The 26,675-nt window shown below is 39.0% G+C and overlaps 1 protein-coding gene across 6 annotated transcripts in view; it reads left to right on the plus strand.

Moving 5' to 3' along the window:
* Positions 1–19,005, plus strand: part of mef2cb (myocyte enhancer factor 2cb) — an 89,510-nt gene extending 70,505 nt beyond the window's left edge. For 2 of the 6 annotated variants that reach the window (XM_036598941.1, XM_036598942.1), the window contains 7 exons: positions 2,249–2,392; positions 4,975–5,143; positions 6,769–6,843; positions 12,407–12,579; positions 13,588–13,717; positions 15,052–15,187; positions 15,715–19,005. In XM_036598941.1, coding sequence (XP_036454834.1) covers positions 2,249–2,392; positions 4,975–5,143; positions 6,769–6,843; positions 12,407–12,579; positions 13,588–13,717; positions 15,052–15,187; positions 15,715–16,084 — 1,197 coding nt within the window. In that variant the 3' untranslated portion in view covers positions 16,085–19,005. Of the gene's footprint in view, positions 1–2,248; positions 2,393–2,468; positions 2,607–4,974; positions 5,144–6,768; positions 6,844–12,406; positions 12,580–13,587; positions 13,718–15,051; positions 15,188–15,714 lie in introns of all 6 variants that reach the window. The other 4 variants (XM_036598946.1, XM_036598944.1, XM_036598943.1 and 1 more) reach the window with 4 other exon arrangements.
* The last annotated feature ends 7,670 nt before the right edge of the window (positions 19,006–26,675 follow it).

Below are 26,675 nucleotides of genomic sequence, written 5' to 3' on the forward strand. Positions count from 1 at the left end.
GAAATTCTAAAGTGCAGATTCTAAACTTTCAACTGAAAGTAGAAGAGGAGATATTTTATTCAGATTTTTATTTGATTAAAACTTGTTTTATATTTTTACCACGTTTTTATCATTGCTTAGCATCTAAACAAACATGAAGAAAATCAGAATTACAGACTTAAAGCTGGCAATGCAGAATGCATTGAATGTAAACGTAACTCATTGCATTTTCTATGTAATCAAATATTTAATTACATAATTACATTTGAATCGGACAGCAAAATAAGCTTAGTAACTCAGTACTAGGGTAGTTTTAAAGTATAGACCTCAATGTTGCTGTCATTTTCCACTCAAAGAATACAAACTGTATTTTTAAAGGGTTTGATCAGCGCATAGTAGTAGGATAAAACAAGGAAGGGAAAAAAAATAGACAGCACATATGCTGCCTCCTATACAAGCAGAATATCTTCATCCCTTCTAACACATGATTGTTATATATGCGTCACAGTGAAGACGGAAAATGAGCCTAACCTGTCTCATCTCACTCTTTTCGTCAGTGTTCATCAAATCTTGGCGTCGGCAGAGTAAATTTAATTATGGGGTGTGTGATGCAGACAGGCAGATGAAAGAGACGCTGTGTGTGTGAGTGCGCTAGCTGTGTGTGTCGTTAGCGAGCTGCTGCATCCCCCATATACGCTAATCTCTCTTTATTATAGCCAGTCGTGCTTCGCTTTGATGAGGCATCTTACTCTGCTATCTCTCTTTCTAGTTACATTGTGAGAGTTGAGCCTCCTTTAATGAAGTCATGAGAGGACATGGTTATTTATGTACCTGAAGTATGCAGAACCCACCAACAAGCTCATTTAGGAAATGTTTGTGAAATCTCTGTGGAGGACCAGATTGTGCTGTATTCACTTTGTGCTGAACAATCACAATAAGGTACAGTACAGACATGTTCTTCAGCCACTGTTTGTCTGAAACCTCCACGTGAGGAACGTGTCATTTCTACTAGAAGGTGGCCATCAGGTGGCTGGAAGGGAAATTGCTAGCTCTGCAGTCAGGAGAACTAGATTTTGAGAGTGGCTTAAATAGGAGTCACCATAATCGTGTTTTTAAATATCTTTTTTATGTGTCAATGTTCAGTACGTTGTCTTTTGTTTATCTCCAGCTTGCTTGTAGTATGTGTCTTTACGAGCACGATGACGTCAAGATACCTTTTTCTGCTTTTGTTTTGATGGAAATAAGGAGGTTTTGTCCTGAACAATGAAGATAGGCATGGTCCTTAAATGGGAAGTCTACCAATTTTCCAAAATTTCTACATAATTCGATTGTTGAGATGTAACTAAGTGAACATGTTCTGATGTAAAACTGTGCATTGTAGACAAACCTACTGACTCTGATTTCTTTTACAGTGGTGATGATAAGAACTAGAGGTTGTGATATCTACAACTTACGTATAGCCATCAAATGATTAAAAAAAATACATTTGAAGCTAAAAGTTTATCTCAAAACTTCCATAAAACAATGTCTCAGGCATCAGGCAGCATATTCATAATGATTTCATGTAATAACTTTCTGTGAGGGAGGTTTTAGAGGCATTAAACACTTCAGACATCTAGTTCCTGTCACCACCACTGTGAACAATTGTGACTAAGTTTCTATTGAATGGAAGATTTTACATCAGACCACCTTGAATAACAATGTATCTTGATTTAATATGTAGAAAATTTGAAAAAAAAATATGGAATTCCTCTTTAATGTTTGCAGAACATCACTGCTGGAACAAAACCCTGTATCTCCAAAATGGTAACTTCATAGGGGATGAAAAAAACATTGTTTACTTGTGATGAAAGTTAATATAACAAAATTTTTAAATATATTTTTATAAAGGCCTTTTATTAGTCTGTTCATTATGAAAATTTAACTCAAAGCAAATGGTAAATGGAGTTTTCAAATCATGCAAAAAAGTAAAAAATTGCATAATGTAGATACAACGCTTTTGCGTGACAGTGATGATATACATTCTTATAAGTCTATAACACTTAAACTTATAAGTTTATAATTGTGTTATTACAAAAGTAAGTAAACTGAACTGCTGATGTAATATATTTCATGCATAGGTAAGTAATGTAAACATTCAGATCAAGTCCATTCAAAGCAACAATTTTTTTCAATATTTAAGCCTGACACAGTATAGATATACACTTTCTCTCCCTGATGTTGGCTCCATGGCTGTTTTTTGATCTACGTCCACCCGCTGTGTTTGCAGACATTGCGAAAGAAGGGCCTAAATGGGTGTGACAGCCCGGACCCAGACGCAGACGACTCGGCTGGTCACAGCCCCGAGTCCGAGGACAAGTATCGCAAAATCAACGAGGACATAGACCTAATGATCAGCAGACAGAGACTGTGTGTAAGTACCTTCACTCATGAACATCACTCTCACTCGCCTTCTCTCTCTCTCTCTCTTTGTTCTCTATGGCCTTCAGGCGTTGAGCAAGAAGGAGAACAAAGGCGGCGAGAGCCCGGAGCTCGAGTCTGCTCTCGCTCTCACTCCGCGCACGGAGGAGAAATACAAACAGATTAACGAAGAGTTTGATCATATGATCAAGACTCATAAGATCCCTGTAAGTACAGCAGCTGCAGAGGAGGGCGCGCAGAGAGCTAACAGCTATTCAGACGTGCTAGCATAGCGCTAACCGCTGTCTCAGGAAAACTGAAAGCTAGTGGCTTGAACTGGCTTGAGATTAAACTCACTATTACCTTTATAAGATAGCATGCTGCTAACTAAGCTAAGTGGATGTTGACATTTTTTCTATTGCTTGTTGAATTACATTCTGTGGGTTTAAAAGTTTTTTGTTTTTTCTTTTTTTTTCCCCTTGATGAGACCAATTATGCCTAGTTATGTGTTGAGTCTTCATGAGGCAACAGTGCAATCCAATCTACAGCATTTCTGTTAATTCCACTTAGTCAAATACTCATTTTAACCTCACGTACAGTTCACTTAGGGTTTGTAGTGAAGTGAAACGATGTCTAAGCTAGTAAAATTAGCCAGTTAAGTTTGCATGGGTTTCCTCAGAGCATGCTAGTTGAAAGAGTGTGCTGGTCCATGTGTCTGAAATAACTCAGCATAAAAACAGCATAGCACAAAGAGACGCTGTCCCACAGACATGTACATACACAAACACTACGAGGCACACATGCCAAAAAGAGTAATGCATTGAATTTACTTAAGTATGTATATAATTTCCACAGGAATAAAATATATAACATCAACACAATTTCATCTTTCTGTCTGTATCAACTTTTGATATTGTGCTGATGTAAGATATTTTATGCATGTAAAAATAATGTACACATTAAATTCAGTGCATTATTTTTCAGTGCAGCAATTCCAAATAGAAAAGGTTTTGATGTAGATGTATGAAAATATCCAATACGGACATTGTAAAATTGTTCAAATGCAGTACTGTGCAAAAGTCAGAGACCACCCTTAATGTATTCAATTTCCAGCTAATTTGGCAGTTAAGTACAAGTTAAATAAAGTAAATAAAGCAAAATAAAGTAGAAAACATATATATTTAAACGAAAATTATACAGAAGCCTCAAGACTAAATGTATTACATTTTTCAGTATTTAGTGTGTCCACCTTTTCGCTACAGCTTCTGTTCCTTTTAGAAATCTTGCTTTCAGTTGTTCAAAGAAATCTGCAGGGATTTTCCACACCTCAGAAGTTCAGCTCAGTCTGAGAAGTTGGTTGAATAGAAACTAGAAACAAAGTGTTTTAATCCATCAGTTCAGGGACCCCTAGCCAGTCCACCTTTTTAGTCTATTCCAGCTCCAAACACATCTATGCCAGTCAGTGCTGAGTGCATGGAACAAAAGAAAACAACAAAAATGTGGACTGGCTATGGCAGAACCCACAGTACGCGACTAGTCTAGGGTGGGGTCAGGGTCAGGGATGAGTCGGCCATTGTGTCGGCCATGGTGGCAGCTTGGCTTGCGGTCACCATGGCTGGGCTGTGCTCTCCGAGTTACAGAGGAGAACAGGAAGGATGGCACCACACAAATAACAGCCTGCAGAAAAGATGGAGAGAAAGAGAGAGACAGAAAGAGGCAGAGGGAGGAAGAAAGCTGACCCTACGCATGATCTAGAAAACACAGAAGAGGAGAAATGATAGGACTCAGGGTGGAGTGGTAGATAAATTTAGTAGCAAAACAAAGGGTTGTTCAAGATTACTAAAACGTGAAGACTTTGTTTGGGATTTTTGTGGAAAACATGATGGGGCACACCTTTAGGCGGAGGAAGGAGGCGAAAAAGAAAGAAAGCAAAAAGTGAACACACAAGGGAAAGAAGAGCCCTCGTTCTCAGAGACCTTCAACACTGAACAAAAATATTTGCCTAGCTCTGTGCAAGTGATTGCTATGGCCTTGCGGGCAGAGAGAGAGAGAGACAGAGAGAGAGAGAGGGATAGACTGACAGTGAGTGAAAGAGAGAGAGAGAGGGAGGGACTCGTCTCCGGTTTCTGCCGGCTGATGCTCCCCCAGATGAGCACTTACGGACCCTTAGGACACATGGCTGCAATTAGGGGGCTATTTTCTCCTTACGAAACAACATGGGGGAGGAAGAGCTCACTTGCCACCGCTCCTCAAGGTTAAGCCTCTCTCCTAGAGTGACATGGTGAATGAGAGAAGATCATGCTCTGCCTCTCTGTCTACGTCTCTCTATGTGCCTCTATTTCTTTCATGTAGTATCTTTCTCTATATTGATTTGGAGCCTGTTAGGTAACACTGGAGAGAAGGACTGTCTTATTCAAATCTTTCAAAGCATTATGTATGGACATTTACCAAAGCACTTAACTTGATTCAAGAACCCTTGATTGCTCTTGTTCTCTCCTTTTCTGCAGTGCATAAACAAGTTGTTGTAATGATTGTAGTTCTGTTCTTTTACTAACTCTTGCCTTGTCCATATGTTCCCCCTCTATTTCCCATTAGGCTGTGCCCCCCTCCAACTATGAGATGCCTGTGTCCATCCCTGTGAGCAACCAGATCTACAGCCACCCCGGTGGTTCCCTAGGCAATCATAACCTGGTCCCATTGGCCCACCACAGCCTACAGAGGAACAGCATGTCCCCCGGAGTCACACACAGGCCTCCCAGTGCAGGTATCATGTAGAAGAACTACTGTGTCCTTTTGGATGTATATGTGCCAGCTTTAGATAATCATGTTAACCCCTTTAAACTGCAGGCTTGTTATACATTTATATATCTTAAATGACCCATTTCATGGAAGCGAAAACCAATACATTTATGTGTACTCGCCTATATTGAAGCTGAAGTTAAAACGAGTTTCAGCCCAGACTGCCTTTTGAATGAGTGCAACCATTCAGAACAGAGATCGTTCACATATATCAGTCTTAAAGGCAGAGTAAAGGCACAAGCTCAGCCTCTAACAACCTCTGTAATTCTGAAGGATAGACAGATCAGTAAATGGTTGTGTAAAAATGAACTTAAACATACTTAAAACCACACAAACAACATAACTGGAACTCAGGGATACAAAAAATAAATTAATTAAATGCAAGAGAAATGTAGGATATGGACACTTACTACTCATTAACTGTTATCAGTTATTATGACACTAATGTATAAGTTAATGTAGTTCTGAAAGTGAAGAAATGACGTTTGACTGATGAGTTTAAGTGGTTAAAACTTGATAATCTTTTGACATTTTGCCACTGACCACTCACCACATTGTATTATATAAATTACATTACACTTACATTTAATTTACATTGTGTCAGCAGGTTCAACTCTGCACCTTTTTCCATTTGTTTCAAAGTCAAAATAACAAAATAAATGATGACAAAGTTTATTTTGCTGTCCTTTAAATAAATATTTCATCTTCATATTCTTTTCATCACATATAAACAATGAATAAACAATGATAAAATATCTCCCTTACAAAATGTAAATATGGTAACAATTGTTTTGAATTTCAACATGATTTCTCTGCTCTATTTCAATGAACTACAATTGAGAAGCAGTTAATTTCAAATTACATCATGCTTTCGTTATCAGCAGTGGTAACTGCGACTTCTAAAGATTAAGAAGGGCAAATCCTTTGACCCCACTTTCAGAGCTTCAGACATTACAAATCACTTCCCTCTGGCCCCGTACTGCCATGCATTGCCTATAACCAAACGTAAATGTGGTATCAATTGGTGACACACAGTCACCAACCCCATCCCCAGTTTGTTATTGCTGTCCAAGTCTCTGCCTTGGTAAGCTAGGGGCTCTCCCCCTCAGCCCTGTCATTAGCAGCCATGCTCTCGCCATGCAATCAGCCGCCCATTACAGGAGCGCTGGCTAAATATGAGCTTTGGCCCAGCCCCACGCGTGCTGCCCAACCACAACCGCTGCACTGCCGGCTCAAAAATAAAAATGTGTCATTTTTCTTGGACGCAGAGGCCCAGCCTCTCTGGCCACAGGCCCCCCCCCCACCCATTGGCTCTCCAAAAAAGTGAAAAAGAAAAAGGTGCTGTCTTATTCATTCGTACACACTCTTTTTTGTCACCTCAGTTGGCCTGTTCCACTCTCTCTCATACACACACTCTCTAGTAAGAGGTGGGCCAAGAAGGTGGGAGATGGTCGTGGTTGGAAGAAGCTGAATAAATGATGTGACAGGTTTGAAGGAAGGTTTTGTGGTAGGATATGGATGTCAAGTGCAATGGGGTGATTGAAACATCTCCTCACTCTCTCTCTTTCTCTTTCTCTCTCTCTGTTCCAGGTAGCCTTATGGGGGCCGATTTGACCACAGGCCCCGGCACCAGTGCTGGTAAGGATGGCATCCCCACCTACTACAGTATGTCCCCTCTTGTTCACATCTTTCATACAATGATCATGCTTTTTCTTCCAGCTTAAAAAGACCACAAAAAGAAAAACCTTCAGGAAAAGCCAGGGGCTGTACTAACCATTTCCTTGCAGACTGCAGTCATTAACTTTCACTTTAAGTTTTAGGTGAGAAGGCTAGAACAAATATAAATGCAGAATAAACAACAAAAGCTGTCAGCCGGCCCAGCTGAAATAGGGTATACCTGTCATTTCTGTTATACATAGTAATTACAATGTAATAAATGTTAATGTAAGTTAATGACAACCATTTTCGATACTTGACCCATTTTGTCCGGACATATAACAATTACCGCGGAACACTATGCATGAAGCTTGATGGGCGCAGTGCAATGAAAACATTTTGCCTCAATATGTCATCTGAGGTTTGGCTAAGCCTAACATATACACACACCGTGTTTTTCAGAGCGCTCAAAGAACATTTAGTCTTCGTAGCAAGGATCGTAAACACTGGTAGTCTTTTGTAAAGGGGTAAACAGCATTATGGCTTGGCTTTGCCTTTGTTTGACCCCTCGCCAGTGTTTGTTTGCCTTACCTCCAAGCATCTGATCTAAGCAGAACACGGCAACACATGTAGCATTTGCTTCATCAGGCCTGTTTGTGTTTGGCTACTTCAATTCTTGTTCTCGTATAGGATAAATGCTAGCATATGTCTGGAGCGCAAGGAAGTGTGCGTTTGGATTTTTTTTTTCTTTAACTAGGCCGTAAATAGCTTTCGGAATGTGTGTACGCATGTGTGTGTTTAATCCACTTGAAAGGAAAAGTTATAGTGCATGCAGACACAGACTGGGGCTTTGACTTGCGGTCGCCTCGGAGACAGCTTATGTATGCATATGTGTATGCTTGTGCGCATATGTGTCTATGTATGTCTGTCAGAACCACTCAGCAGTGGTCACCACAGAAGCATGGCTTCTATATAAAAATCAGGACAGTAGCTTCTTGGAAACTGGCATGGGGTTCACTCTAACACAGCTGGCTAACCTTGTCTGGCCCTGCAGTGCCCTCGGGGCCACTGCAAAGGGGTGAGGCTGAGGTCCCTCTGTCTATCCCTGTCTCTTTACTGTCCATTGCATACAAAAGTAGCACTTATGGTAGTAGCCCTTCCGTCCACGCTCAAAGCCTGCAGCCGTCCAATGCGGCCATTGTGTCGCGCCGAGGCTGAACAGAGGGCACAGTGTGGCTCTAATGCAGGCCGTCCCACTGGAAACAACAGCCTCGAAGAGTCATGGGGCGCTCAAAGACGTCCCATTCAAGTGTCCTTCAGATTCATGTCCCAAATGTAAAAAAGGAAAAGATGAATATTCAGTCTTTTTACTCGAATTCGCTCTTAGTCATGACTGAGGTTTTTTTTTGTTGTGTGGCATGCCAGCTGTTTAAAAAAAGCTCCCCTCAGTCAATGTGAAAAGACATACTAAGTGGATGAAATGACATTACAGTAAATGATGAATAACACAACGGAGTCTTAATCATAACTCGTTTGGAAAATAGCACAATACCTCGTGCTCCGGCCTTTTTCAAACAGTGTGTTTAATATGACTCGATCATTTTCCGTTCGGATGGCTATTTATGTGCAAAAAACTGCAGCATTCTCAGACAACCGCAGTTTCTCTGCAAAACAGTGTATGTGTTTGTGCATGCACTACACTGTGTGTCACAAGTCGATTAGACATGCAAGAGTGTGTATGTTTTAGAATTTGGAAAAGACTCCATGTCACATCTTATGAGCACAACAGGCCAGACCTGTTGAGCTTACATAGTATTATTTCGGTTGGTAAACTCGGGCCATGGCCCAAAACCTCAAGCCCAACAGCGTATATGGAGAGCAGGATCCAACATGGTCGTTAAACCATGACAAGGAATCAGAGACACCGTCCAGTTTGCGTTTAACCGTGCTGGTGCATCCGCTTGCCCCTCGTAGCCCTTACACGGAAACTCAGGCCAAGCACATTTACAGTTAGGCTTCTTCTGCGAAGGCCCAGAAATAGCCTTGGGTTCTTTATCAAATGTACACATCAGGCCTTTTCGTGCGGGTGGAGGGGACTGCTGGTATATGGCCAGCTGTAATTTTAGCACTTCCCCATTGTGAGTGAAACGGGAGGCCCTTGGGCACTAGCTGATGTGGGAGAGAGAGAGAGAGAGAGAGAGAGAGAGAGAGAGAGTGAGAGAGTGAGAGAGTAGCCAACAGTTTAGTTTTGGAGCAACAGAACAGTCTGAAGGATTGTGTATTTAATTTCTGGGATATTGTCTAACATTTACATTTTTTACTTCTTAGTTGTGATACTGTGCAGTAACACAGGCAACTCAGAGAAGTTGCCAATACATTATCGGAGATTTTTAACTTCTGTTAAGAAGAAATCAAGAATGGTCATTAGACAGTAAAGTATAGGGCTAAATTAAAGTTATGAAGTCAAGTACGTGGATCCTCTTATATTGTATTCCTTCTATTATCCAGTGGTTAAGCCAACTATAAAATCCACTGTGCTAACGTATTGCCTGTAATAACTTTTTTCCAGTGTCACTATTCTATGTACACAATCTCTGCACATTACTCTCATTTGGGCTTATTAGCTTTAGCCATCAATTGTCACTTCTTCTGCTATCAGAAAAGCATCACAAACATATTTAGAGCAATATTTAATATGCTCATAGGGTGGTCTAATTAGAATATTTCTTATATTTTGTGATTGCTTTGTGTAATAGATGTCCTTAATTTTAACCTCTTGCACATTATGAAATCTAGCATGTCTCCATGACTACCAGGGCAGAACAGAGTGAACACTCAAAGAATAGAGCACTCTAACTCTTAGAGGAACTACATGACTTTTTTTTTTTGGTTTAGCAAGTCGCAGCGTACGAATGCTTATGGTGGGTATGTTTACAGGGCCGACCTACAATGCAGCACTTTATACCCAAAATATTTGAAATCGCAGAGGTAGTCTTTGAAACCTAAAGCATCGGCCTAGTTTCTTGATAGAAAAAGTTAGGATGAATAAATCTGTTTTTGAGGGGGAAGGGGATGCATTTTCTTCTTTCTTTCTCTCTCTCTGAAGCCTCAACAATGATGTGTGGTTGTTGAGTCTTCAAGTGTTCAGAAAAGTACCGGAGCCAGCTGCTCGCAGCCTATACTTCACTGTGTATGAAGAGGAGGCAGGAAATACATCATTGGAAATAGCACACACACATGCACAGAAACACACACACTCCCTCACAATCTCCTGGTTCCCAGCCCGCCTCTCCCCCCTCATTTTCCTCGAATCATACAAATTGCGCTTTCAAGACTTTTCATTTCAAAACAACAAAAACCGTTGCCTTCAAATTAAAGAAAGATCACCGGGGAGAAATTGCCGAGGACAACATCTGCGTCTCGTTTTCCCCTTCAGCATATGATTAGGAAGTTCATTTATGTCTAACGTATAATTCCTGCCCCTCTTTTAAGTGGCAGCGAGTGTACAACGCTTCATGTTTTAACCCTCAAAGAAATAAAGTGGGTTGTGGAAAGAAACAAAGACACCATACTCTCTCTCCCTTTCCCACTGTAACGTACCCCTCTGGGTTTGGTGGAGTCAGTGAAGTTGGGGCTAGGAGCTGTGGATTAGGAATGTAGATTGCCAGCCCGGTTCATTCTTTGGTGCTTTGCTGGTCAAACCCACATGGATGCACATGTACTTATCCTTGATTGCATATGTTTAAGAGTTAACAGGTTTTGTCATTTATGAGGGCTGCTTGCATGGCAACAGGAAATGTCAGTGGTAGTCTTCCTTTCTAATGGCCTTCACATGAACTGTGAAATGTGCAGTACAAGAAGACAGCATCAATGAAATCTCACTTAAGTACATTCTTTAAAAAAGGTGCCACAAAGGGTGTTTGAAAAAGAGATTTGTGAGTGTGAAGAAACTTCTAAAGATTCTATACAAATTTAAGGGTTCCTCCTAAAACCTTTATGTGGCTGATCTTTACACTTTAAAAAGGTTCTTCACAGTTGATTATAAAAATGGTACTGTGAAGACTTATCCATAGAAAGGTTCTTTAGGAAAGCAAAAAGGGTTCCTCTGTGGCGTCGTGCAAAAAGCCCTTTATGGCACCTTTATTTGTAAGAGTATATATGTTCTGTTTACTTATTTATATTAATCATTAGCACTGTAGGTAGTTTTTTTAGATTTCCACTACGGTTGTTTAGATTTTCAGCCATGTTAAGGCTGCAATGGGCACACTGACTTTAGTCTTTCAGAACCTTTTCTTGAGTTTCTCTAAGAATTCTAAAAAATATAGAAGTTTTTCTACTATCATAATCTAGTTAACTAAGCTTGAGAAGCATATTTTCACTTGTAATGCCCATGGTACTTATTTCTTACCTGTAATGTATTAAGAATCAGCTTATAAAAGCAGCTTAAGCCAATGAGTACCAAGGGTTAACAAGTTTCCTCTGTCTCCTCTATTCACCAAACACCTGCCTCTTTACTGCAAAACCACAGCAGGAACAAGTGAGACTCATCTCTCTCAAACACACGCACTCAGCTCTTGACTTCTCTAAAGATAGCTGATGGGAAGTATTTGCCTGCTGAGGTGAGATGACTGGGTTTATATGGGAGTGAAATGTTCACACAGGCATCAGACAGACATTGCAGTCCCAGTGTACAGTGGATGGAGCCAGACTCTAATAGAATTTTAACCTTTTTAACTTGAACTAAACGAAAAAGTCAAAAGTGTCTTTGAAATAGATTAACAGGCTGTTGCAGTCGTAGCAAATGTATTAATTACACCACACTAGAGATGTGTTGTGCTTTAACACTGCTTTCCCCCTTTATGGTACTTGAAAAATGTTGTTATAACATCAAGGGCTGGTTTCCCGGATCCAGATTAAGCTTAATCCTAAACTAAAATTATCGTTGATATTACAATTTAGTCTAAATAGCCTGAATTCACCCATTTAAGGTCCTACTGAGATTTGACCACATATACTGTATGAAAAAGGAAAGCCAAAAACAAAAGAACTGCATTTAAAACAATACCAAACTTCACCTTCATTAGCTCAAGAGTGTTCAGTTTACGGGACCTAGGGTGCAGGCCGAAATGGGCTATGTTCTATGAGAGAGCTCCTTCTCTGTGGTTTCCTGAGAGCTGAATGAGAGAGTATGTATGGTGAGGGCTTACTTCACATGAATGACTGCTTAGCTGTGCTGAAGGCTATGTGAAATCGTGCGGCACTGTCGCACCGAAAACTCACGTTTCTGGTGAAAGATGATTGAAGATAGTTGCAATGCACCGGAACGCGTCAGACTTAGCTTTAATGGCCATGTGTGGTGAAAGGAATCTGGAACAAAGCTACGTGTCAAAGACAAGTCTGAATGGCTGCTTTATAGTAGATGACTTGGAAATTGGCATATTTTGGTTGAAGGGTGCAGGTCAAATGGAGCTTGGTTAAACATTGTGGTATGGTGAAAGCTTGATGTGCCGTATTTGGCAATATGCTAGAGTGCCTGACTCTCTCTCTCTCTCTTTCTGTCTCTCCTCGTTAGGAAATGGCTACGGAAACCACCGTAACTCTCCAGGCTTGCTGGTGTCCTCCGGAGGCATGAACAAGAACATGCAGGCTAAGTCTCCACCACCTATGAACCTGGGCATGAACAGCCGCAAACCTGACCTGCGTGTGCTCATCCCACCTGGAGCCAAGAACAACATGCCCTCCATTGTAAGTGGCCTTAACTACTTCACTTCCTGCCTTAGGGCAGCATGACCTCTCTGTTCTATCTTCTTCTTTTTTTCTTCTTTTCTTCTTCCTTTATATTAGTTTTCTAGCTTTAGCTAGAAACTCCCTTAAGCACTTTGTCTTCCATGCTAGTCAAGCTAGGTAGTTCCGGCCCTTAGATTTACCTGTAGGGCAGATTCGTAATTTGGCTTGAACAAGCACCACTCTCAGAAAATGACACTAATTGTGAATTTACTACCCTCCCCTCTTTACTGCCATCAGTCTGAGGATGTTGACCTTCTATTGGTAAGTGGGACTCAAAGTAGTGATATGGACTAATAAACACAAAGGCCATCCTTCATCCTCCAGCAGTCATATTAGATTAGTGCCAGTGTTTAAGATGTTTTGAGATGATCCCATATAAACTGTCCCTACATGCTAAGCAAGAATTCATTTACTTTATGTTACCCATACTATGGCTGAACAACATAAGCAAATCTCCATGGGTAACTTTTGACAAGCAGTACCTTATCTGGTAAACAACGCCTTGTCCTACAAGACAAACGGCAGCATTTCCAAGGAGCTGGAGTGACTCCTAGTGGTCGCTTTTAGTCAGCACACCCTTGTCTCCCCTGCTGCCAGCCAACGAATCTGTTTAGCCCCCTCCATCTCTGCTTCAACTCCATACAAGCTTTTCTCAACACACAGAATGAAGGACATGAGTGCATTTCTACCTCATCAGTCATCATTCCAGCAAAAAAACACAGCCCCACTCCCTGTTGTTGCTGATCCTGTTGCCTTGGAGACCGTATGGGTTACTATAGAGACCGAGCACCCTGCAAGGGGTTGTAAATGATAGGTTGGAAGAGTTCAGTGGTGCTGCACGTCAAGTGATTAATTTCTTTTCACAAGTTTGCTTATTCTCTAGCCGTCTGCAAGGAATAAAGAGAGTTTATGTGGCTGACGTATTCCGTCTTCATGTTTCCCTCCCTATTCTTACTTTTGTTACAGAACCAGAGAATAACCAACTCTCAGTCTGCACAGTCATTGGCCACCCCGGTTGTTTCTGTGGCAACTCCCACTCTACCAGGCCAGGGAATGGGCGGCTATCCTTCAGCTATCTCCACCTCATATGGTACCGGTAAGTAGAACTCAAAGCACTAAATGTTCTCCGTTCACACATTGAACTGAAGTGAGTCTTACTGTCACTACGTTACACGGAATTTGCACGATGCAACTAGCGATAAATAAATATTAATTAAATAATACATAAATCTGAATTTGAGCCTTGTATTTTGTATCTCTATGCAGTACAGCATGTAGTTCTGCTCTGTACTTAAACACTTTAGATTTTAAGTGAAAAATGAAGTGCAGAATGTCTTTTAGATTAATCCCTTAAATGGCCATTTTATGCATATTTAACTAATTTATTTGCTTTGATGTAAAATATGTCATCCAAGAGAAACTTTCTGAGTCAGACTTGTTCACAGTTGTGGTGAAGGGACCAGATGTCTTAAGCATTTAATGCCTCAAAAAGTTACCTTACAGAAATCTAATACATGAAAAGGTTATGGGAATACATAGTCTGATGCCTATTTAATGCAAAATATTACATGTTTGGTACCATGTTAAGCAGCAAGAACATACCAATGAGCTTGGCATTTGCAAACAACTTGGTAGACCACAAAAGAGTAGTGGTTGAAGTGTTAAGAAAAAATTAACTGATTAGGAACACACTCCAGGATGTGGGCATAGATGTGTCAAAAACAAACATAAAAAGAAGAATACATCAGTGTGATCTCATAGATTTTACCACAAGATGCAAACCACTGGTACAGCCTACGGTGTACTTAAAAAAAAAGCCTGTAGCATTCCAGGACAAAGTCTTATGAACAGTGACGAGTAATTTATAGAAGATTGACTGAATAAGCGTGTGAAAGGAACTGCTCATGATCCAAACTACCTCATCCGTGAAACATAATCCCATGAGCTTGTATGGCTGCTAGTGAAACTGTTTGAAGCAGCAGCTGGATGAATTCTGTGTTTAGAAGCATCTTAACTGGTCAAATCCAAGCAAATACCTTTCGTCTCGCAGAAAGACAATGGCTTGAAACAGACTACTAAAGCGACTATGAAGTTTTTGTCAGGTCCTAAAAGTGTAATGTTCAAAACAGTCACCCAACCAGAAGCTTTGTAAGCATGCATTCCACTTATTAAAGGTCAAAAAAGCCACCAAAACAAGCAGTGCTGGAGTACAGAGCTGAAAACCAAACAATTTCTGATGAACGATTTTTCTTGGAACAAAGGCTTATATCTCCATTTTTTGACGTTTTCATTTTTCCGCGTCATTTTAAAATGATCTGTCATTTCCAATGTGTCAGAATTTCATGATGAACGGACCAACCGAAATGGTCCAAAATGACGGAACAAAATCTTGTGACATTACTCTAACTTTATACCTCTGTTCTGTTCTAGAATACTCTCTGAGCAGTGCCGACTTGTCATCTATATCCGGTTTCAATAGTGCCAACACCCTGCACCTGGGCTCAATGAGCGGCTGGCAGCAGCAGCACCTCCAAAACATGCAGCACTCTGCTCTTGGCCAACTGGGGTGAGCCTCAGCACATCTGTACATATGTTAAAGAAGTGATAAGGACTTCTCGCTGCTAGCCTTAACTCTTTCATTATGCCTTCTCTTTCACTTACCTTTGTTTCACACATTTTGTAATTTTAAAACTCCTCCTTTCATATTGTGTCTTCTTTTTATTAAGTCAGTTGCAGCTTAAAGCCCCAGTCAGAAACTGGTCATGATCTCTGAAACAGCAGCTAAATAGAAGACACAAAATATTCTAATGTTACAGTTTAATTGATCTATTCATCATGAAATGTTTATACAATGTAATAGGCAGTTGTTGTTTTCAAATGGTGTAAAAATGTAAAAATTAAAAAAGTTTATTTTCTTAACACAGTGTCAATATGCTAAGTCTTTTGCAGTTTCCTGATTTGGGCTTTTATAATTTATGTACTTTAGAATTTACAGTTAATAATCAGTCATTTGTGTTTCAGTATGTATGTTCATGAGTGCGTGGGCACTCGTCACATTCTGTAACCCCCCTCCGTTTCCTTTCCTTCCTACAGAAATTGCACTAGCACTCACTTATGTCAGGGTTCAAATCTCTCCCTGCCCTCTACTCAAAGCCTGCACATCAAGTCCGAACCTGTTTCTCCTCCTAGAGACCGCTCCAGCAGCGCAACGCCCGCCGGCTACGCCCCGCCCCCTCCCCACCAGCAGCAGCAGCATGGGGCCCCGCCCCCTCAGGCACGGCAGGACTCGGGCCGCTCGCCGGCTGATAGCCTCAGCAGCTGCGGCAGCTCGCACGAGGGCAGCGAACGGGATGAGCACCGGCCCGACTTCCACTCGCCCCTGGGAATGGGCCGCCCCGGCCTGGATGAGTGCGACAGCCCGTCTGTCAAGCGAGTCCGCCTGTCCGAAGGCTGGGCCACATGATAAGCTCCGCCCCCCAACACCAACACCTCAACAGCCCCTCGACCTTGACCTCGGCCCACCCGTGCCGCATAATGCGCCATCGCGCCATTCACACACTCTCTCTATTTCTGTCCTTTTCTGACGAGTTGTCACCCTCCCAGTCCTATCAGTCATTACGTGAACAGGGAGGAGGTGTTTTCTCATAATTAGCTATAAGGTTTTTGTTGTCTAAGGGTGTGTCCAGTATACATATTGACGTAATTGATGGGTGTCGGTAGGGGAAAGGGTAGGAGGGGCTAGTATAAGAGGGTTAAGAACAAGGTTTTTAGTGGGCGGGGTTACTATGCATAACTTGTGCCGTGCGTGGATTTGACTTTCAAGAATTACCATATATGCATATGCATATGTATTTACACGTGTGTGTAGGTGTACATATATGCATAGTAACAAAAGCAACTAAATGTCAGGTACTCTTGATTTTTTTTTTGTAAAAGTACTTACAAACTTTCCTCAGCGATATTCAGCCATGGGAGAGAAGCTCAGCTGAGGACTTATCGCCGAGTCGAGACAGGCTAGCACTTGAGGCGCTCTACCAATACTATGTGTACAGATTCACTTTTCTTCGCCACTCTCTTCAGAGTGTTCCCTCGCTAAATGTATGTTATGATTGACAATGTCATGTTGCGGGTTCAACGTATTGTACATAGAGAGTGGGCGGGGACAAGGGGGAAAGGGTCGAGGTTGCCAGACATTGCAGATTTAACACAAATGAAAGCTTTTATGCAAGACTTTTTGCTTTTCGAAGGATTGTACAGGTATACCCCCTAGGTTTTAGTCAGGGAGAAGGAACCTTTCAGATCATTTTGACGAATCAAGCTCTTCTGGCGAGGAGTGTCAATAGCAAGATCGAATGGCAGTCGGTAGATGAAGGACCATACCTTAAATTAAGAGCCATGTTAGTTTATTCTGATGAAATTAAAAACCTAGGACTTGCTTTAAATGTTCAGTATTTAAAAAAAAGGACAAAAAAAGAAACAATTGTATGATACACTTGCTTATATTTTCTTATAAAAAGGAATACAATGCAAAGCATTTTTGTGGCTTTTTGTAGTTTATATAAGCCAGAATGTGTTTTGATAGCTTTGCTTATATGAAAAACGATAGTCGTACAAGAAGGAGTAACCTTGGGCTTTTCAAACCTAAGCCATGACATCTGAGAACCCTTGCTTTGCTCAACAGTTTGGATTTTTTTTTTTATTTTGTAGAGGTTTTTGTTTTTAAACGTGTATTTCTAACTATATTGAATAATAATATTAAGATTCTTTTTAAAAATCTGTGAAATTAACATGCTTGTGTATAGCTTTCTAATATATAAATATATATGATAATAATTATGGTCATAGCATTTTTTTTCAGTGTGAGGTTACATAAGTACAGTTGCACATGTTTGTTTTGTCTTTTATTTTTCTTTCTTCTTGCTCCATACAGAATCTTTCAGGGGCAAACCCAGCCAAAATGTCAGATTCAGCTTCAGTTTTTCACCCAGCAATTCAGCAATGCTCATGAATAAGTACTTTGGGAAAGATACACCTCTTTGCATGACAATGGTATGATGTCACTCAGGTGAGGAAAGTGAATCCACTGAAGTAAGCACACTTCCGATCGATATTACTCCCATTTTTAGTGGTCAAGTAACAAGAGTTAAAATCTTGTTATTGACACATTCATCAAAGTTTGACAATTAAATTTCTTACTTGTTTCTGTACCAGTGGTTCACCTGCCTGTATTTATATCTAATATTCAGTGAGCACAAGATATTTATCCAAATCAGTGCTTTGGTTAGGAAGAAGCACAACCTTTCTGACATTAAAAACCTTTAGTCTGTGAACACCAAAGCAGATGGTATTCAAACTCAAATAATGAACGGTTTCACTTGAATTGACATTGCACTGAAAGATTTAAAAGCATGAGAGACGAGTAACGTTTTTTTTGACAAATGAATTTGTTGTGCCGTCATGGGTTCATGGTTTTATCTTAGCTGATTTTGTGAAACCTTTGGTCATATGTGTCCAGCTAATTTGTTCCGTCATTATCCATTTCAGCAACACAAATGCCATTCAGTACACAAGGCCCATTTCTTCTGACCGTAACTACATCACTGGAAACCATCTTGTACAATGTGCTTCATATGATTCAGAGATTGGACATTTCTTGATATCTTTTCTACCAAAGACATGGAGCAGAGTTGTTTTTGGCTTTGTTCTAGTCTATTTTCTTTGGGTTTGAGAAACTTGTATTTCTTTTTGCGTTTGGGTAATTTCCAATAATACTGGTACCTCATATTCACCTTCCCAGTACCTCAAATTACCATTCAACCAATCATGACAAGAAATGGGATATTAAAATAAAATTGAGAAAAAAAGAAAAAAAAAGAACCCAAGTGTACAGTATTGTGAAATATATGCCATTGTTTGTTCTATAAATCTCACGCAACGTCCACATATGACTCCCTGGTTCATCCTTTTTGGTTTGCTGTTGTTTTCCTTAAAAAAAAAAGTTGTTTCCATTAAAAAAAAATACAAATAAAAAAGTAAAAAAAAAATCTGTAGTAACAAATGTAGCTTGTATAAACCTACCGTGGGTAAGGTTGAAAGGAAATGTGTTTTTTCTGTTTCTCTGTCTTTTTTTCTTTATCCTTTTTCTTTTTCTGAAACCAGGAGAAAGAGGCTTTCAGCGGCATAAGCTGGACTTTGTCGCCACTTGAAGACAAGATGTCATTAAATTAAAAAAAAACACATCTCTGTATCTCAAGGGACTTGATTCAGCTGTATGTAGTGAAAAATTAATGTATGGATTAAAAAAAATCGTTTCTCCTGCTGGGATTCAAAAAATGTATTTGTATTTTGCAGAGAATTCAGTAAAGTTACTGGCTTTCTTAGTTACCACTGGTTCCCTAGTGTGCTTTTATTTGTTGTGTGTTTTATTTCTCTCACTGTGAGCTCATCTCGTGAACGCTGGTAGAAATGGATATGCATGGCATAATGTTGACACTGTATAATTCAATATTAAAGGAAAATATATATCTTTTTAATTGGAGCTGAATGTCATACAGGAATCATGTAGAAAACACACAGGAAGTAGCTTCTGTTGTTTAACTTAAATGTAAACTATTTCACAATAGCCTTTAAGACTCAACTATGAATTCAACTCTTTAAACTTTTTTACTACCAATATTTTTTTTAATATTTATGCATTTTTGTGTTGTTATTCATGTTTATGTGTCATCGTCGTCAGAACACCTTGTACCTCCAAACTGTATACAAAGTCGGTACTGCTGTAGAAGGATAACCTGTAAATAACCAGTTTTGTAAATGAGATACGCGAGTGTGAAGATTCTTATTAAGGTTTCAAGAAGCTTTACTTCACATGTAGAGGCTCTTTACTAAATTAAGAGTTCTAACTTTTACATTATGTGGTGATTCTTCAAACTTTAAAAAGGTTCTTCACACTCACACATTTACATAAATTATTCTCTAAAGAACCATCCTTTGAAAGGTTCTTCGGGGAACCAAAAACAGTTCTTCACACAAAAGACCCTTTTTTTGCATCTTTATGTTCAAAAGCATAGGAGAAGAAAAAAATCTTAACTTTAGTGTAAGTTCATATAAGATTTTGATCATTTTAGACTATTTCTTTTGGCTCAGTAATTAATCATGCAGAAAAAAAATATAATAATAATCATGTAAAAAGATTATTTATTGATGAAAAAATAACTAATTAGTGCAGAATGTCAGCTTTAAGTCAAGGATATTTACATTTCGAATAGAATGGTGAACCAGTTCTGACTATGTATACACCATAGCTGTCTATGTTCTTTTCTAAATTTAGGTACTAGGTGTAAGAAAACTCACAATAAACCACAAGCTTTGGTACCAGGCGGTTCACAGAGTGCCCAAAATAGAAGATTTCTGCTTTATATGGTCAGTACTTAAAACCATAGACGAATTTCCAAAATGTCTTAGACCAAAATGTATTAAAAGTGTCCTGCCCTCCAAAATAACAATATTCATGCATAGTGAATATGTACTTTGCCTACAAATGCTGATGTGTGTGAACACTTGTGGCTTCAAATTCCACTCCTAAGTTTCTCCTGGCAGCGCTCCACTGCTTTTAATATCTCTCAAATAACCTCAGAATCGCTCTGGGAGCTGGAGAAACATGCGTATTAACACATGCTCCTCTAATTTTCACTCATCAGCTCCGGAAGTGAGTGTGTTCTCACTCACTCTGCAAGTGTGCAGGATGTACAGCACAGCATAGAAAAGCCACAGTCTAATGCTAGAAGTTCCCCTTTTCTACTGATTGAGTCCTGCACTGTACAGCTAACCTTAACCATTATGAGAAAAAACACAAAGCTGACCAGACCAAGCGTAAATAGGCGATTTCTACGGACATCATCCCAAAATGTGCAGCTACACTACTCTGACCTACTGCTGTGGTCAGGGACCACACAGGGGCTGTGCGGAGCTCCACTGCCGGCCGTCAGCCCACTGCTGGCCCACCCACACACTGCCTCGTGTGTGGGCACGGTGGTGGTGGGTCAGGCCGGAGGGGGAAATGCCTACTATAGATTTTTTGACCCAAGCACGTTGGTTAAAGTCTTAAAGAATCTTAATATGCAGTGGTAAGATGATGAACATTATCAAAAAAGCTAAAAAGTAGGCCTGCCTGTCACTGCATGATGATTATTAGGAGTTTAGGCTGGGCCACTCGTTAAACTACATTGCTACATTAAACTTTTTAAACTCTATGCCTTAAGCTTCAGATACACTATATAACTTTCACATTAGTGTCACAATACTTACTGACTTATTCAGAGCAGAGAATAGTAAATCTGACTAAAGTTTAAATGAATTAGCTTTAAGTTAGAATTTTAATGTCCATATTAATATGCTTATGTATAGAATGGGTGAAACCAGTTAGAAATATACACACATACACACAAGCTATCAGTCCATGTCTTCTGTGTTTAAGCATTAAAACACTTAGAAGAAACCCCTTGTTTTGGCACCAGACAGCTTACAAAGACGCTCTAAGCCATAAATTAAGAGTAATCACTGAATGAAGTCCTTTATGACTGAGATGTGACTCTACTGCCCCCCAGTCTCCATGCAACTTCCTCCTCTGATCCTCTGCAACAGCTATATTCCAATAAATACTCACAATTAAATTTCTTTTGGTTTCAACCTGATGAATATGAGGCCATGCAACATACCTAGACTGTCCAAGAGCTACACCTACGCTAACCTACGAAGCTGTAATCAGTTTGGTTAATTATCTTATGAAACAGGCTGACTCTCATAAACAAACTTTGGTAAAAACAAATTTCACAGTTCTGTGCAAGTAAAAATAGCCAAATGTAATACATAGATTTTTTGTTTATTAAAATCTTATTTATTTTTCTTATTTCATTAAAAATTTGTTATAAACATTCTGTTTCATACAGTGCTTATGGAAAGCAGAATTTTAAACAGACTTGAAAAGTGCTTCTAGACCAAGATCATGATTTGAAAATCAGGATTTGAAATGCCTCATTTATACAGTCTCATTTACTTCTATAGGGTCAAACACTAAAAAGCTGGTCCTGAGTCTTGTATTAATGAAACTGTAAAAATATTTTAAGACCATTCTGTTTAATGCTTGCATATCCAGAGCCTCATTGGACCTTATGAGGCAGAGGATAATTGCCCTTTATTCATTACATAGCAACATTTCACTGAAAACAATAAATTCATGTACCAAACAAACATCCTGTAAATACTGCCTTAATAATATAGCACGTGCATAATAATATACTATTAAAAGAGGACACTGTCCAGATACATCAGTGACAACAATAAGATAAAATGAAATTTTGACATGGAAAAGTGATACAAAAGGATCTATTTAATGAATCTAATTGATTCTCTTAATTGACTTCAATTGTTTTAATGGATTTGCCTAATATTCCTCAACAGAAAATCAGGTTGAAATCTTTAAGAACGTAGCACTTCTAGTACGTTACTAACATGTCCCATATGTAAATCTGATAGATGGCCATATATGCATATATATCATAAGGGGTCAGGCTTATATTTCAAAATATATGTACATGTATGTAAGTATCAAGTATTGGACATAATATATGGATCATACCTAATAATATATGGATCATATGTCTAATAAGTGTGTGGACACATCCCAGGACAGTTATAATTGGTACTTGGTTATCTGTTTCCTTTAAATATTAAATTATTTAAACGTGTCGAGGACAATATTCTCATTTACTTCACATTATAGTGAATTTATTGCAACACTTATATTTATTGTAACACATATTTAAAAATACATGTTTGTATATGTAGATATGTGTCTTAAATATATGGCTATATTTGTCCACATGTGACAAATAAAATCTGGATATAGGAGAAATCCATATATGATAATATATGTTATATATTTAAAACCTATTGAATGTCATATATCAGATTTCTGTATGTGGTTCAGTGAGTCAGTCTGTAATGGTTCAGTTCTGAAAAAGCTAAATGAATATAACCTTTAAGAACATCTTCAACAAATAAATCTTATTCTGAATCAATATCACAGACTTTTTCTAACCTTAACCGTCTGCACTACTTCACCTGACTCGCGCTTTGCAACATTAGTGTGGCGTTTAGAATGTAATGTGCCAGGCTACCACTAGATGGCGCCAATGCTTAATTTTCGTCCCTTTAATCAGCAGGCTGTTTGCATGTTGGCCACACGGGGGCAGTGTGGATCTAAGACTGGCCTCATAAAGCAGCAAGCAACACAGAAGCAGTCACAGATTGAAATTATATTAAAATAGAGCTTTTAATTACTGACGTCGACAGGTTGCTCTGGTTGGCTAAAATCGTTTCCACCATTTTCAAATGTTAAATCAAAACATGGAGAGAATCGTGTTGTATTTTCGCTGGTTTCACATTTTGTGCCAGCAGAAATAAAGACTGTCTGGGAGAAAAAAAATAAATATCTCAACTTCAAAACTGAATCCAGGTATTTCCATCCAAGTGTTCTGCTGAGTGACTCAACGGACTAAACAGAACAGCCTTCTGATCGACTGGCTGTTGTGAATCAACTGGCCAGGAGACCTTTGAGCAGAATCATCACTTAGAACCAACGTGATGGCTTCAAAAAGCTGAGAAGAAAAAATGAAGACATAAAGAAAAGATGTGAAATGTGAAGAAACAGCTGATAAGCTCATCCATAAAGCGAGGAATGTTTGTGTTTGCGCTTGATTGTTTACACCACGCGCTTATTAAACATTGCATCAAATAGGCACGAGTTCTTAAAGGGTTTTAAAAATATATTCAATGATTTATAATTTACTATTACAATTTCTGTTTGTTATTGTTATTGTATTAATGTTTATTAGCTCTGCTGCATTTACTTTAAACACTCACATGTAATTATTATTACAGACAACGCGTTATTGGTGAAAGAGAGAAAGAAAGAAAGAAAGAAAGAAAGAAAGAAAGAAACACACCATTCAAAAGAAGCATCTGATAAAAAGGAAAGAAAACCAGTAATGTGTTGCTGAGAGCACCGCTCACATTTATTAATTACACTGCACAGTACAAACCATTAAAAGCAGAGAAATGCAGACTGCAAAAGAGAGCAGTTACTAAAACACGCAGCGAACTCGTTTGCTGATCATTTTAATGTTAACCAAGAAACATCAGGCACGTCATTTAAGACAGCTGGAAAAAGGTGAAATCTTAAAATGTGTAAATCTGCATTAACCTTTAACGAAACAGAAGGACGCACACATCTTTGTCAGGATGCTCTCTGCAGTCCAGCCCTATTTCCTGTTGCACACGGCTAAATAGAGATTGAAAATATGGTCTACACGAACATTAAACGGTCTTCAGAAAGTCCATCGCCCACAACACACTTGTTTTCCTCTCATGTGAGTTTGGGCGTATATAACGTAATTATCTCGTGAGCACATTTTATTTATAAGATCAGAAAAAAAGTGTTACAAAAAAGCAAAATGAAAAGAACAAGAAGTATTCGAGCAAAACCTCAGTCAAAATCTCAGCCATGTCCATGTTTTATTTCTATTATGAGGCCACGTCAATGTCCCATTAGATAAAGCAGTGAGTGCTGCTTATTCAATTACTGCCGTTTTAGATCACGTACTGCGATGACGTAGAAGTTTTTTGTGTGTGTTTTATGTATAAAATGCGTTAATAAAAGTACAGGTGAACTGGTGTGTATAGCTAATACCATGTATGGAGAACAGGGGGCGCATATTTAAATGTAGAGAACAACAATTAAACCCACTGGGGCTAAACTGTATACGGTGCTTATATATATATATATATATATATATATATATATATATATATATATATATATATATATATATATATATATATATATATGCGATTCGGATTTTGTTATTTATTGACTGATTGGTTGATTGATTGATTGATTGATTGATTGCCTGCTTTGTGAATTGATATGTAGTTAAAGTTCAGATTTGGTCCCTGCTGTGTGATCATTCAGACGTGTGGGCCACATATACATCTCTAAAAATGATCAAGTCTATTCATTCTAAACTCAAGCTACTCGGAAACACATAAATGTAAAATGTTAAGTGAAAACGAAGGGCGGTTTGGACTGGTGTCCAGATATGGCTCCCCTATCAGCTGAAGAGATTAAGGACTATTTTACATAAACGAATATTGCATCAGTCCTACGAATAATTCACCGTTTGAGGTGTAAAAACCCAGGATGGTATTCCTCACTTCAAAACAAGCCCGTTAGAAGATCCTCCGAGCTCCTTTACACGTCTGTATGTGGGACACGATTAAGTCTGTATCACAGCAACTAGAAATAGTAACCGTATAAAGGGCTACATTTAATGAATGTAAATGCATCCTGGGGTTCGTTCAGCAGTGCTGGCATCTAATATACACATTTTGTTTTTTTATCACGTCCGGAATGATTGACCGCGCTTTGACACAACCAAGCATTTATTTATTACTCATTTCCACGAAACATTTATTTAACATGAGTGCAGCGATCACTGTGACTCATTATTATATTTTTCTCTCTAACGTTTTAAACGTGTTTTCTCCTTTTTTTCTTCTTGACTTGTGCTCGATGTACCCAGAGTATCCGCTAGAGGGCGCCACGAGTCACACGAGCGACTTCCAGTGACCCAGATTTTATTTTCAATAAAATTTAAATAAATCAAAGAGCAAAGAAACAGCCTTAACTGCCGATTATGTATATATTAATATCATGATGCGTTTGCATATAATATTTTGACCATATTTACCTTAATAATCAGTCATTTCACACCATCCATTTACACAAAACCAGGCATAACACATGAGCCAGGAATTACAGTAAAAAGCAAATAAAATGAAATTAAATGAAAATAAAAAAGCCTAGCTGCAATCAGTTAACGTTCGGTAAATGTGTATGTTACCTTGTATTCACACTTATTCTATAAATGTCATCTAAAGCAGATTTAGACAAAATATCTATTCGACGCTGGTTGCGTTAAAAATACTACAAAACTCAAAAGTAAAATGAGAAAAAAATGTTTGTAGCCTAATAAGCTAACATGAAGTATAGATTATGAGATGATGAAATCATGCATGTACATACGCACAAGGGCGCGCGCGCGCACCCACACACACACAATGCTAAACAGTACGCGATTCCATGTCGTCCATGTTTTAAACTAGCTTAATCATCCTAGCAGGTCGTGTGAAAAGCCTTCACTTCTTCGGATTGATCTCTGTTCTGCTCCACCATGGCGGTTTATTCCGTGTTTGATTTGAAGCCCATTTCTTTAACGAAATGATACCGATATTGAAGAAAAGAGAGGTCTTTTTATTCCCACGTTACAGAAGCATTAATGCTCTCAATAATCATGCAAGAGATTCAACTGAATCAGATCCAGTTATCATTGAGCGGGTAAATGTTAAGGCTGCTGAGAGAAACTCTCTCAAATACCACACTTTGCTTTCTGGAATATAATAGACGTTTAATTTAACATCAGTTCACTGAAAGCTAATAACGGAGATCTAAAGATAGTCGTTTAAAGACAGCAGCACGAGCCATGCTAACACACCTACAAACAACACAGAGCAACTTCAAAATAATACTGAATGGTTTGGATGGATTAGGAGGCGCTTCTGATTGTATTAAGTGGCATGAAACTCCTCAGTTGTGTCTTTTCTTCCATTTGGATGAACAGAATTCGTAGCTGTTTAAGCAAAAATAATGCTAAAGAACCAAAAAAATGGTAAAACAGGAGATAATAAAATTACGAGAGTTGATTGCAAATGGATAAAAAGGATGCAAATGCAAAAAGTCGCAGATCGAGAAATGATAGGGAAATTTTTCAGTGCACTCCAGAGATAAAACGATGCCTTCTTTGGTTCTATTTGTTATTGTTTATTATTGTTTTGATCCAAAGTTGGCCTCCCTATTCTAATTGCGTTGTGAATATGCATGACTATGGTAATGGTGGTGGTGTCCTGCTGCTCGGGGCTGGAGTAGAGGCAGAAGG

The sequence above is a fragment of the Colossoma macropomum genome, unplaced genomic scaffold (genome assembly GCF_904425465.1).
Source record: "Colossoma macropomum unplaced genomic scaffold, Colossoma_macropomum, whole genome shotgun sequence".
Classification (NCBI taxonomy): domain Eukaryota; kingdom Metazoa; phylum Chordata; class Actinopteri; order Characiformes; family Serrasalmidae; genus Colossoma; species Colossoma macropomum.